This window comes from Neophocaena asiaeorientalis, unplaced genomic scaffold (assembly GCF_003031525.2).
Source record: "Neophocaena asiaeorientalis asiaeorientalis breed wild unplaced genomic scaffold, Neophocaena_asiaeorientalis_V1.1 scaffold309, whole genome shotgun sequence".
Taxonomy (NCBI): Eukaryota; Metazoa; Chordata; class Mammalia; order Artiodactyla; family Phocoenidae; genus Neophocaena; species Neophocaena asiaeorientalis.
The window spans coordinates 94,195-108,901 of NW_020173199.1; the positions used below are offsets into that span (position 1 = coordinate 94,195).

Consider the following 14,707-nt stretch of genomic DNA (forward strand, 5'->3'; position numbering starts at 1 on the left):
ACTACCTTCTGCCATTTTTCAGGCAACTTCATAATTCCATCTTCCCAAAATTTATCTTTTTGAACAAAGAACTGTTCCAGGTGCCTTTTACAGTCTTCCAGGGAATTGAAATTTTTTCCATTAAGAGAATTTTGTAAAGACTGAAATAAATGGAAATCCGAAGGTGCAGTGTCTGGTTAATATGGCGGATGAATCAGAACATCCCAGCCAAGCTGTAACAGTTCTTGCCTAGTCATCAAAGAGCTTGGTGTTAGTTTATTTATCTCTTGTAAAAATAAAATACTGTGTGCGTGTGGAAAAAAAAAAAGTTACTAGTATTGGATTGGCCAAAAAGTTCCTTCTGTTTTTAAGTAAAATAGAAGACACATTTTTCATTTTCGCAGAGCTTTATTGAACAATATATTCACTGTTTTGTTCCACTACCTTCTGCCATTTTTCAGGCAACTTCATAATTCCATCTTCCCAAAATTTATCTTTTTGAACAAAGAACTGTTCCAGGTGCCTTTTACAGTCTTCCAGGGAATTGAAATTTTTTCCATTAAGAGAATTTTGTAAAGACTGAAATAAATGGAAATCCGAAGGTGCAGTGTCTGGTTAATATGGCGGATGAATCAGAACATCCCAGCCAAGCTGTAACAGTTCTTGCCTAGTCATCAAAGAAACATGCGGTCTTGCGGTATCCTGATGGAAGAGTATGCGTTTTCTCTGGACTAATTCCAGATGCTTTTCGTCGAGTGCTGCTTTCAGTTGGTCTAATTGGGAGCAGTACTTGTTGGAATTAATCATTTGGTTTTCCGGAAGGAATTCATAATAAAGGACTCTCTTGCAATCCCACAATATACACAACATCACCTTCTTTGGATGAAGATCGGCATTTGGTGTGGTTGGTGGTGGTTCATTTTGCTTGCCCCACAATCTCTTCCGTTCCACATTATTGTACAGCACCCACTTTTCATCACCCATCACAATTTGTTTTAAAAATGGAACGTTTTTGTTACGTTTAAGTAGAGAATCACATGCGGAAATATGGTCAAGAAGGTTTTTTTCGCTTAACTTATGTGGAACCCAAACATCAAAGCGATGAACATAACCAAGCTGGTGCAAATGATTTTCAGTGTTTGATTGGATATTTTGAGTATGTCGGCTATCTCTCGCGTGGTATAACATTGACTGTTCTCAATATCTCGACTTGATTGCTGTCAACTTCAACTGGTCTACCTGACCGTGGAGCATCATCCAGCGAGAAATCTCCAGCATGAAACTTTGCAAACTACTTTTGACACATTCGATCAGTCACAGCACCTTCTCCGTATACTGCACAAGTCTTTTGTTGCGTTTTTACCTTTCTTGATATAATAAAGCATAATATGCCGAAAATGTTGCTTTTTTTCTTCCATCTTCAATATTAAAATGGCTACACAGAAATTCGCCAATTTTGATTTTTTTTTTAAATGCACACTGATAACGACAGCTGTCACAATACAGTCTAACAAAATTGTTTCGAATAAATTAAGACAACTAAGCACTAGTAGAGCCATCTTATGGAAAGAACTGAACGAAACTTTTGGCCAACCCAATAAAATAGGCGTGTGCCTTCTCATATACCTTTGGGTTTTTGGTTTGTATTAGGAATTTTCTGGGTCCTCCTTATCTCTTTTTTCGTGTGTGTGTGTGTGTGTGTGTGTGTGTGTGTGTGTGAAGAGAAATGTCTATGAGCCGCTTGACAGTAGACATGACATCTTTCTACCAGGTACAAAAAGCCAAATGCACTTCCTAATGTGATGTCTATTAGCCTTAGAAGCCCACAAACGCAATTAAAAAACATTAAAATGGTGAAGCAACAAGGCAAGATATCAAGGGGGCCAGAAGAAATATGAACTAATGTAGGTGGCCACAAAAATTGTTATAAGCATACAGTAAAGGAAAGCCTGGTAGATAATAAATGTAGATTGAAAGACAAATGGTAATTAGGGAAACAGTGTCTGCGTGTTATAATACACTGGCTACAGCAGATTACCCTAGCTCTCATAGCTAAATGGAAAAGCTATTAACATAATGGAGCAGATGTATCTGTTACAAAATAAAATATTAGAAGTATTATAAAGAAAATTAAAAAATAAACAACAATCTTGTTTTGGGGGGATTACCTAAAATTCAATTTATTGTTTTATATACAGATATTAGTGATGCTCAGTAGGTCTTTAATTTATTAGTTTCTCCTTTGATATTGACATTTTTTGATAGAATAAGTATGTCAGATTGTGAGGTGGTCATGTTTTTTCCCAAAACACATTCCTTTATTTTCCTTGTAAAACTGCCTAAGAACTGGGCAGTCATACGATTTCTCTTAGTATATCCTAAGGCTTCCATGAGCATTCCTAGAGCTTACAGCCAAAGAAATAGTCCTGGAATTTCAGATATTAAAACTTTCTTCACAGCCAGAAATTTCTGTGATATTTGGGTCATTGCACACAAATTTACTGGATAATTTGTATTCTAGTAAAAGACCTATGTAGTCCACTTCTGATCCTAAGAGTATTCATTGTGCTACCTTTTCGATGAACACTCTGATTCCATCTTGAACAACTTCTTCATCAGAATCTTTTGTCTTCATATATTGTAAAGTATAAAAAAAGGCAGTGGTTAGGACATCAACTTTCGCACCTTCATGTTCAGTCTTAACTTTAAGAAGTTGTTTTTTAATTAATTTATTTTTGGCTGCATTGGGTCTTTGTTGCTGCGCGCGGGCTTTCTCCAGTTGCAGAGAGCGGGGGCTACTGTTCGTTGCGGTGTGCGGGCTTCTCATTGCGGTGGCTTCTCTTGTTGCGGAGCACGGGCTCTAGGCGCGCGGGCTTCAGTAGTTGTGGCTCGCGGGCTCAAGAGCGCAGACTCAGTAGTTGTGGTGCTCGGGCTTAGTTGCTCCATGGCATGTGGGATCTTCCCAGACCAGGGCTCGAATCTGTGTCTCCTGGATTGACAGGCAGACTCCCAAACACTGCGCCACGAGGGAAGCCCTTAACTTTAACTTTTGTATTGTTTACTGCTGATAGTGTCAGAGTGAGTGTGGCCTGAGTGGGTTGCTGCTTCCCCTTCCCCTCAGCTCAGATCTTCTTCTTGCTAAGGAAGACGACATCTTTGCCTTTCTGGTGCCCCAGGGACTCTGGCTAAAAGCTCAGTCAGCCCAGATTCCCTCCATAGATAGACAGTGGGCCAATGCATTTTTGTTGTTGTTTTTTTGCTATCAATGCTATTTTTTTTTTTTTTTGCTATTCTCTTTGTAGAACATAATAGTTATATTTGCTGAATGCTCCAACTGGATATGTGTTCCTAGACTAGCTTGGTGTTAATGTTATTTCAAAACAATTATTTGGTTATTCTCAGCAATGTTATCTGCACATATTGTTTTCCAAAGGTAGATATTTATTTTCCATTTTAAAAATTGCCTTGGTTATAAAGAAAAGTAATTTTTAATAGATCTACAAACTGGCAGACCTGGGAACACTGACTCCTAAGTCAGAAATGGAGAAAGCCAAGAAGCAACATAATTTGCTCTGTAGAATTCCCTAAAGACTCAGGAATTTGTGGAAACAGTTCCCTCTTGAAGTAAGGATGAGGGTAGGGATGAAAACAGCAAGGCTAGTTTAAAAAAAAAGACATGAGAACCTCCCAATACCATTTTCCTATTCCCCAAGCCAAGCAAATGTCCTTTATTCACCCTGCAGGACAGCAGGCACAGCTGAGGTGGGTGTACCATAGGGAAAATAGAGGCTTATGTGAAAGATTAACTTCTAGATCTTCTTCTTTTTTTTTTTTTTTTGGCTGCGCTGGGTCTTCATTGCTGTGTGCGGGCTTTCTCTAGTTGCGGTGAGCGGGGGCTACTCTTCATTGCAGTGCGCAGGCTTCTCATCGCGGTGGCTTCTCTTATTGTGGAGCACGGGCTCTAGGCGCACGGGCTTCAGTAGTTGCGGCACAAGGGCTCAGTAGTTTAGGCTCGCGGGCTCTAGAGCACAGGCTCAGTAGTTGTGGTGCACGGGCTTTGTTGCTCCACGGCATGTGGGATCTTCCTGGACCAGGGCTCAACCCGTGTTCCCTGCATTGGCGCGCAGATTCTTTACCACTGCGCCGCCAGGGAAGTCCCTAACTTCTAGATCTTAAGACAAACCCCGCCCCCAGCCACGCTCCCATCCAGGCTCCCAGAACTCTGGCAGCTGGACTTTATACCCTTCTAGAAGGAGATTAGGAGATTCTGATTAGCCTGTTAATTAGATATTAGAGCTTCACCAAGAAACGATCCCACCTGCTCACCTACAGTAAGCAGGTAGCAAGAAATTGGTCTTCTAATCTAAGGGAAAGCCTCTATTATAAAAGAGACCAAAACAAGCAAAAAGCAAACATGGAAATTATGCTGGGAGAGGAAAACATCAAAAAACTTATCACTAATATCTCCAGAGTGATATGAAATTCGTGAAACAGAAACAAGATGGTACAGAAAATAATGAGAAAGACTCTTGGCAATTAAAAATATCTCAGCAGAAATGAATAGTTTAGTAGAGAATTTGTAAGATAATGTTGAAGAAATTTTCTAGAGGGTCCTAGAACCTAGCAGGTTTAAACAGCAAGACGAAGAGATGAAAATAGAAGAAAAAAGCTAAGTTACACAATGGATACTAATAGTCCAATGTATAAATAATAGAAATTTCAGAATGAGAAAACAAGAATGAAAGAAATCATCAAATAAGTAATTCAAGAAAATTTCCCATTATTGAAGTACAAGTTTTCTAGATTAAAAGGACCCATGCAACAGATGAAAATATACCCAAACCAAGGCACATCATTTGAAATTTCACAAGAAAATCTTATGTTTCCAAGAGAAAAAGTTACATACAGGGGATCAAAAAAATCAGAATTGCTTTGGACTTCACAACAACACTGGAAACTAAAATACAGACTAATACCTTCACAATTCTGAGAAAAATATTTCCAGCCTAGATGTTATACCTAGATAAATTATCAATCAAGTTTGAGGATAGAATAAAGATAATATCAAAAATACTAGATCTGGGCCTTCCCTGGTGGCGCAGTGGTCGAGAGTCCGCCTGCCGATGCAGGGGACGCGGGTTCTTGCCCCGGTCCGGGAAGATCCCATATGCCGCGGAGCAGCTGGGCCCGTGAGCCATGGCCGCTAAGCCTGCGCGTCCAGAGCCAAACTTAGCTCTCATCACCGTTTCTTAAGAAGCAATTGGAAGAAGAATGCCATGAAAATGAGGAAGAAAAAGAAGAAAAAGGGAGACATGGGGTCTAGGAAATAGGGAATTGACTCAAGAGAAAGGAAAGGGAATCTCCAGTATGATTAAGGGAGATTCCAGGAATTAGGTGTATACCTGGCAAAGAGAGCTACCATTCCAAATCAGAACAGGTCAGAAGACTGTAGGAAGGATGTCTCCAAAACAGACAATATTAATAGAGTTCCTAATACGTTTGAAAATATCAGGAGGATTACTTAGATGCAGAGAGTTTGGGGGTGAATTAATGATAAATACTTAGAAAACTGAAAAGAAATGACGGCTGTTAATTCTAAGGAGAAAAAAGTTGTGAAAGAAAGGAAAAAGTACTCATAGCATACTATATGGCTTAACTTCATAATATAAGCACTGGATATTGATTCAATCAAAATATGATACAGTTATATCGGGAGGATGGAGCAGGGGCAAAGGGAATTATGTGAGCTTGAGGCAGGGAGTAGGTAGGGATAACAGAGCTATGGTCTTCATTTTCCATAGTGGTGAGCAAAAGGATAATGTTTACAACTAAAAAAATAAACAGCACAATAAGTGTGTATTTTATAAATAAGAAGGAAAATAACCAAAGGTAAAAATGTTGCCTTTGGGAAATCTAGACTTGATGGTTTTTCATCACATCCTTTAGAGATATTTGACTCTTTAAACTAGGTGCATGTAACTTTGATAAAGATTAAAAACTAAATTTAAAAAGGCATCATGGCTTTTTTCCAAATTTTTGTATTTTTAATATTCTGGTTCTAAGGTATACTGGATTCAAGTAACCTGTGAATCTAAACTTTGTGTAAATAAAAGTTGTCTTGATTTACTCAAAATTCCACTGTAGAATATTAAATAATCCGTGGGATTTATGGACATGAAAGATTAGCCACTTGCCTAATTCTTCAGTGAAAAATGAGTATCTAGCTAAGGAAAATACTAAAGAGCTGTTTTTATTTCGGTATCTGTCCTTAATCTACCAACCAGTATCAAAACATGAGTATATATAAATGTGCTTGTGTTTTATCTATAAAAGACTGTGTTCTAAGATTTTGAGGTGAAGTGGTTTTTCTTTTTCTTTTTCCTGTCAATTGATCCATTCTTCCTTTAGCTGTACATGGAAGGGGCAGGATGGTGCACAATTTCAAGGGACATGCATCACATTAGATACACATTAATGACACCCCCTATAGGGCACAAAGCCAAGGAGAAAAAATGGTGGTTATGAAATGGGAGTGACCTTTGACCTCTTGAGAGGAAAGTGTGAGGGTAGAAAGAAAACCAGTGTGGAAAAATATTCTACAATGGAGAGCTAAAGAAAATTCCACTTCATTCCACTCATTTCAAACCTTAGACCTAACAGACTTGTGCCCCAGTGAATGACTTCAGAGTTTTGGTGCTTAGAGATTTTCTAGATTTATGTCTCAGCAGCATTGAGAGAGAAGGAAGGGAGGGAGGGAGGGGAGAAGGGAAAAAGAACAAGAAGACACAGACCCTCTGTGCAAATGATATAATTGAATTCTAAAGGCGGAATTAAATGTTTTAATAAGTTCAACTTGCTGAACTTTTGCTTCCTCTCCCTCCTTTCCTCCTCCCTTCCCCTTTTCTCCTGGCATCTAGCCCTGGCAACTCAGACAGTGATGAGGTCATAGGCTCCAAAATATGGCCATGGTATGAAGGCAGCAGCAAAAATTTTTAAACAGCATTTCAGCACCACACTGCAGGGCTGAGACGGGAACCTTGTGTAATGTGAGCAGCTATGAGCTCGTGCTATTTTATTAAGGTTGGCCATCCCTGGGGGTTTCATTACGTGTGTGTGTGTGTGTGTGTGTGTGTGTGTGTGTGTGTGTGTGTGTGTGTCTTCTGCAGTCTCCTATTTTATATGACAGTCATCAAGAAGTCTTCCTTTTCTCAGACATGCCAAAAGGAGAGTGGAGATAACTCGGTATTAATCTTAACTCTGGGGTTCTCACCTTTGAGCAAAGTCTTTGACATTAAAAGCAAAGAAAGATTAAAATGAGAATGACCTCTGACATTCCCTACTTCTAGACTTAGCCTCTGTATGTGTCAGTTTCCTGCTCCTTATCACTTCATTAAGTCACTAAACCTTGCTACCTGGAAGGAAAGATTGATGGAGTGATAATGGATGGCTCTCATCACATTGTGGCTGTGCTCCCCCATTTGCTTACTAAAGGAGCCTGGCTTTTCCTCCAGGTGGACCCAGATTCTGGAGCTCCTTTCTGTTAATAGGCCATTCTCCGAAGCTCTTTAACTTTTCCCTTGCCAGATCCTTCAAAGGAAAAACAACTTCTTAGGCCAGAACATGGTGGAATTTAATATCTCTACTTCAAAACCTTTTAAAAATACCAGGCAACAGTGCAAAAGCTTGAAGATAGTAGTAGATTAGAAGGAAATTCTTCTCTGTGTTTAGAATCTACCTTGTGTTTCCCAGAATGTCCATCTTGTTTTCAAATCTGATTTTTCCTTCAGAACCCAGACCAAATGGCTGCTCTTCCTTCATGGAGCCCTACTCCTGATCACCCCACTTTACCTTCCAGGCAGGAGTATCTGCAGTCTATGAACTCATTAAAAATGACTTTGGGGGCTTCCCTGGTGGCGCAGTGGTTGAGAGTCCGCCTGCCGATGCAAGGGACACGGGCTCGTGTCCCAGTCCGGGAAGATCCCACATGCCGCGGAGCGGCTGGGCCCGTGAGCCATGGCCGCTGAGCCTGCGCGTCCGGAGCCTATGCTCCGCAACAGGAGAGGCCACAGCAGTGCGAGGCCCACGTACCGCCAAAAAAAGACTTTGAATTTATCTTCTAGCACTATTTAACTTTTATTTTAATTATTAGAAAACACATTATCTCCACTTCTAAATTGTATCTTCCCCTAAACAGGAAACTTGTTTAATCTCCTAACTATCCGGACATGTAAATTAGTAATAAAAATAACCACAGCTAAACCATTTGCCATACATACACTATTTCTCACCCTCACAACAACCCCGAGAGGCAAGGACTATTAAGTCTATTTTGCAGAGGAAACTAAGTCTCTGAGAGAGTAAGTGGCTTGCCCAGGATCACCTTGTCAGGAAGTGGCCAGCATTTCACTGAACTTATCATTCAGCCAGAATCTGTCTTCCTCACACTCTGCTACAAGTTAGAAGGAAAGAAATGAAGGAAGGAGAGAGGGAGGAAGGGAGGAAACAAAAAGTTAAAATCTCAGGATTTTACCCATTTATTGGAATAATACTTCACAGACTCCCAGAGTAGTGAGAGATTGAAGAAATTTAACACAACCTATCCTCTGCTTTTTACACAGAGAATAATTGAGACCAAAGTGGTTAAGATTGCTGGTCAAGGTTACACAGCCAGTGACACAGCTGGGACTAATGCAGACCTTAAGGATCCTGACTCCAATTCCCAAGTTGCTTTCTCTTTTGAAGCAGGCACTAAAACATTAAGATATTTAAAACAGGATAGCAGTTCATAGACATATAAGCTTGATCATTTGCTTAAACTTTTGTTTACTAAAGTCCTCTGGCTACTAAGAAGCAAGGATTTGAATTTCTGTGTTTTCTTGAATAATTTTCTCATCTCCAAACAAATAGGATAATATATAAAGTATACAATATAACATAATTTTCTTTTGTCGGATCACCAAAAAGGCATGTTATGCCTTTAAAACGCCCTTCACTACTTAGCAGTCCTAACAATACAAATAGTGAATGCTTCATCTGTGAGCACCCTGCTAAATGCATACTTTTGAACAGCACAAAGGCAGCAAAGTTTAGAATATGACCAAGCTAGTGAGGTGTGGGTATTAAAAATCTATATATGGAAAAAAAAATCTATATATGGGCTTCCCTGGTGGCGCAGTGGTTGAGAGCCTGCCTGCCGATGCAGGGGATGCGGGTTCGTGCCCCGGTCCGGGAAGATCCCACATGCCACGGAGCGGCTAGGCCCGTGAGCCATGGCCACTGGGCCTGCGTATCCAGAGCCTGTGCTCCGCAACAGGAGAGGCCACAACAGTGAGAGGCCCGCGTACAGCAAAAAAAAAAAAAAAACTATAATATTTAAGGCCAAGTTCAGGGCCTTGTAATTTCCCCCAATTAGGTGATATATACTTTCTGGAAAATGTGTTTAGCAAGCATGGGCAGTTGACCAAATCCTAGATGACTCCAAAATCTAACAAGCAGAATTGTGTGCTTTTATAGCTTCATGCCAACACCTCCACCCCACCCCACCCTCTCTCAGAATCCTAATACTATCTCTTCCAGGAAGCTTTCCTCTTCTTCCTAAATTCTTTCCCTCCTCCCCCAAAGCGAAATGCATAGTGGCAGGAATCTGAGACATCTAAGATCCTGGGAATAAGGGAAAGGGGGCTGCCTCTGAGAGAGAACTCTAAGATCATCAGCAACAGATGAGAATAGGAATTTTCAAAGTTACTTTAGATAAATGGACTGAAAACAGACCAGAGCAGCCTAATGGAAGGAATAAGCATATGGAAAGAAAGAGCGTATCTTTCTGAATGGGCTGTTCAGAAATAGAAATTAGACAAGGGTAGGAGGCAAATGGTGCCCAACGAAGTACTGCCCAGAGGAGAAGGTATCCAGATGAAGGGCTTGAGCTGCACAATACCAGGTGCATGCAGTTGTGGAGGTGAGTGCAGTAGGTACCCACAGTTGCACTCTTTCAACTCACACTCTTTGTTCTGATTCCACACACAAAGCCAGCTTGAAATAATAATGTTTTGTTTGTTTGTTTGTTTTTGCGGTACGCGGGCCTCACACTGTTGTGGCCTCTCCCGTTGCGGAGCACAGGCTCCGGACGCGCAGGCTCAGCGGCCATGGCTCACAGGCCCAGCCGCTCCGCGGCATGTGGGATCTTCCTGGACCAGGGCACGAACCCGTGTCCCCTGCATCAGCAGGTGGACTCTCAACCACTGCGCCACCAGGGAAGCCCAATAATGTGGTTTTTAAGGGAAGATACAGCACTAAACAGAAGATGCAAGTATTCAGGCTCCTCGTCAATGTGTTTTTACCTCTTTCTAAAGGAAGAAATCAGAATTCTAGCTTACCATCCGTCTTCTTGGTGTTTAAGAGCATGAATCAGTATCCCCAGACTGGGTTACTGCTTGAACAATGACAAGACTGTTTTAGATTTTGTATAATTGAGGGTCAGGCCCTGGACTATGTGAGATTTACAAAGATCAGACCACCTTCCGGAGACCTTTTGTCAGTCTGTCAGTCAAACTTTCCCTACCTCATTATATCTTCTTTCAAATTTCAGTTAGAGTTCATTGATTTCTTCTCTGACCCACTGATAGACTTTGATCCCTCTCTCTTAGGGCATATCTTATGCCTGGTATTATATTTACTTTACTGTAAGAGAGTGTATCTCCTTGAAGGCAGGTATTGTTTTGTTTTGTTTATTCAATTGCTGTTTTTTAGTATCAGTATAGAAATGAATAAGATACAGTCATGTCCTCTATATACTCATGAGTAGGGGTAACAGACAGAAAAACAAGTTATACATGTGGCAAAGTAATAATGAAAGTGTGTATAGAGAACTGAAGTATTGCAAAAGAGGAAGAGATGAATGATGTTGGGAAGCCTCCCTAGAGGAGGCGATGTCCGAATTGGATTGTGGAAAATAAACAAAATTTCACCCAAAAGATCAGAAAGGGAAAAAGTATTCAAAACAAAGGGGAAAACATATGCAAAGGCAAAAAAAGTGTAAAATGACTTGGGAATCAGAACACAGCTCAGTACTGTAAGAGTGTGAAGTGCAAGGGAGAGAGTCACTCGAGATCCGAGATCTGAGGCTGGATAGGCAGAGAGGATGAAACGTTCGTGTATTCCCCAGATGGAGTATGGACTTTCCATTGCAGATGACAGAAGCTAGCAAAGGCTTTTTATTACAAAAAAGACTGGATCAGATTTGTGTTTAAAAATATGTCTTTTGTACCCATGTGGACAAGGGAACAAAGAGAGGTAAGACAGAAAATAACAAGATTAGATGGATAAATAGAGGAATAGATAGTGTTAAATTAATTAAACAAGGAGGCCATTAGACTGAGGTGGCCCTAACGCCATGATCACCAACCTAAGCAAACCAAAACCTAAGCCTCAAGGCTACAAAATCAAAATGCTAAGGACAAGCAGTCACAAGTAGCCAGTTAGGCTTTAAGTTACAGCCAATTAATATTTACCTTACTTTGCTTCTGCACCTTCTCTACTTGTCTTTCCCCTGGCTCCTGCTGGAGAGAGTGCTTCTAACCACTTCTGGTTTGGCACTGCCCAACTGGAATCTACAAATGCTCAAACAAGCTCTTAAAACTTTCAATATGCCTCAGATTGCCTTTTAATAATAGGTAGGTAGGTAGGTAGACAGATAGATAGATAGATAGATAATGGATAGATAAAGTAAGAAGGCATTTGGAAAAGTCCAGACCAGCACTGGCCAATAGAAATATAATATTGGCACAAATGTAGGCCACATGTGTAACTTTAAATTTTCTAGTGCCCATGTTAAAAAGAAACAGTGAAATAAATTTTAATATATATTTATTCCAATATATATAAAATATCCTTTCAACATGTAATCAATATAAAAAATTGTTAATGATATAGTTCACATCCTCTTTTCATCCTAAGTCTTTGCACTCTGGTGTGTATTTTATATTTATAGTGCATCTCAATTCAAACTAGCCACAATTCAAGTGTTCAATAACCACACGTGGCTATTGGCTACCATATTGGACAGCACAGGTTCAGACAATACATGATGAGGCAGTGACAGGAAGGACAGGATACATTTATAATATACTTATAAGATGAATTTGACAGAAATTAGGGACTGATTTATGTCAACGATGAAACACTAGTTGAATATAAAGTTTTCTAGTTTGGAAAATCTTGCTGGATGACAATGCCATCAGCCAAGTCAAGGAAGCAAGTTAGGGAAAATAAGATGATGAATTTGTTTGGGACTTATGAATCTGAGGTGTGTGCAGGACATTGTGCCTAGTGGGTATAATAATGCCTACAGACTACACTATATAATGCTTCTATGTTTTAAACACTCTTCTAAGAGCTTTTTGTACACAAATACATTTAGAGACTTCCCTGGTGGCACAGTGGTTAAGAATCCGCCTGCCAGTGCAGGGGACACAGGTTCGAGCCCTGGCCGGGAAGATCCCACATGCCGTGGAGCAACTAAGCCCGTGTGTCACAACTCCTGAAGCCTGTGTGCCTAGAGCCCGTGCTCCACAACAACAGAAGCCACCACAATGAGAAGCCTGTGCACCTCAACAAAGAGTATCCCCCTCTCTACGCAACAAACTAGAGAAGTCCCACATGCAGCAACGAAGACCCAACACAGCCAAAAATAATTTTTTTTAAAAAACACACATTTAATCTTCAGAACAGCGCTACAAGATGGGTACTACCACTGTCCCGCAAATGAGAAAACTGGGGTACAGAGAGTCACTTGGCCCAGGCCTCATTGTTATCAGATATCAAGTGACGAGCAAAGATTTAAACCCAGGCAGTGTGGCTCCAGGGGCAAAGGTTACAATAACACATTGCACAGCCACTCTCAAAGCAGGGCCTATGGAATCAGACAAGTCTGGGTCCAAATAACTCCTCCTTCACTAATTGTGTGGCTTTGAGCAAGTGTATTAATCATTGGTTTTCTCATCTGTAAAATGGGAATGATATGCGTATCCCATGCTGAGAGGAATTACTGACATAATATATATAAAATGTTCATCACAGCAATAGGTATACAACAAATAGTAAATAGTAGCTGCTCTTATTATTACATACATTGGGCTTGGAGCTTAATGTAGAGCTCCAAGTTGGGATATACATTTCCCTTCAGATACCTAACATGGGATCTGGTGTGAGTTCTGTCTGTTGAAAAAAAAAATGCCTTTGATTCATTACAAAGACATGTATTTAAAGAACTGCACGGATGAGAGCTAAAGGCTGGGATCATCCTGCAACAATAAGCTGAGACAATCATGGGCATTTACATCATGAGACAGCACTGCTGAGTGTTCATGGCAATTAGATCCTATGAAGAGTTGCATTGGAAGTAAAAATCTTGCTCTTAACCCTCAAGAAACCTGGAAGAACAGACTGAATACATCATGAGAACACCTTTGTTTGTGTGCACTTTTATTAGTTAGTGATAAAAATAATCAATATAAATTATTTATCATATAGGGATCTATGGTTGTTTGGTTAAAACCCCAGACAATTTAATCATAGGGTTTAGGTTTATCACATCTCCCATCCAGATAATCTCATTCTTGTATGGGCAGGCATTTGGATAAGAAAACAAAAGACAAAATTAACTAAATTAAATAGCCAAAACCATAAACAAAGGACATCTTGCTCCATAATCTCTGGCATTTTTAACTTTAGATTTCCAACACATTCGTGTTAATTACATGCCATTTCCTGCCAAGCCTACAGTCATGTGATCTTAGTTAGCACTGTAATTAGCTTTGCCTCTTACAAAACACTGATTTTTTTTCTAGCTGATGAGCTGCTGGGCACAGAACCTCTTGAAGAGTTTTAAAGAAAACTTTAGCAGCCAATTAGCACCCAACTCTCATGATCCCCCAGTTCACATTTTGAATCAACAGTGCTCATATTGATCCAACCAATCCCATGGATTGGCTCAACTCTCCAATCCCTCAACTCTCTACATTCCATTTAGGTGATGGGTCTCCTTATTCAAACCAGGGCTGAGCCAATAACACAGTTTAATGCTCTGAAGGCCGAGCTCATGTGATTCTTCTCATCTCAGGTTCCGTCCAGAGGCCCGCCTAGGAAACCTCTCCACTACAAGATGTTCAAGTGGGCCACATACCTGGCTTGCCCAACAGGCACAGCAGATGAGTAACAAGTGCGTTTATAGATTTCGTGGTGCTCCAGCTGTCGCTGATGTAAGTGTTTTCTGCTAAAATTGGTATATTTTTGGCCATCTGCTTCATCCCCTGAGCAGTTCAAACATCACCATCAGGGCCCAGTGGTCTGAAGAGGCCATACTTAGATTCTTTGTAGGTATAAAAGAGTTTGTCAGAAGGTTGCCTAATATGGTGACAGTGACTGACCCAGAGGCCTCCTAGAAGAACTAAATGTTCAACAGCAATAAAAGGGAACATTAATTAGCTCAGGGACAATACGTGGGACTGGAGATCAGCCAGTCAGGCTTTAGACCATGTGTCTCCCAACTTGCTGGGTAAGACTAGGTAAAGCATGAGCTCACTCCATGCCTCCATCACTATAGTCCAGGAATCAAACTTGCTGATAGAATAGATTTTCAGCCCATCGAATACAAGTGAACATTCATTTGAGGATCCTTTACAATTTAGAAAATTCAGAATAATATTTCAAATGCAAAAACCATATATAT

At 40.4% G+C, this 14,707-nt stretch overlaps 2 protein-coding genes across 10 annotated transcripts in view; one reads left to right on the forward strand and one right to left on the reverse strand.

Moving 5' to 3' along the window:
• SYNPO2 (synaptopodin 2) overlaps window positions 1-14,707 on the reverse strand; it is a 170,489-nt gene that overhangs the window by 57,769 nt on the left and 98,013 nt on the right. The window lies entirely within an intron of this gene.
• The window catches only part of LOC112399506 (uncharacterized), a 130,752-nt gene that overhangs the window by 10,821 nt on the left and 105,224 nt on the right, over window positions 1-14,707 (forward strand). For all 7 annotated transcript variants that reach the window (XR_003003242.1, XR_003003243.1, XM_024744712.1 and 4 more), the window contains exon 3: window positions 14,099-14,237. Coding sequence is in view for 5 of the 7 variants with exons in the window: in XM_024744712.1 (XP_024600480.1) it covers window positions 14,099-14,237 (139 nt within the window). In the remaining 2 variants the exon portion in view is untranslated. The remainder of the gene's footprint in view (window positions 1-14,098; window positions 14,238-14,707) is intronic.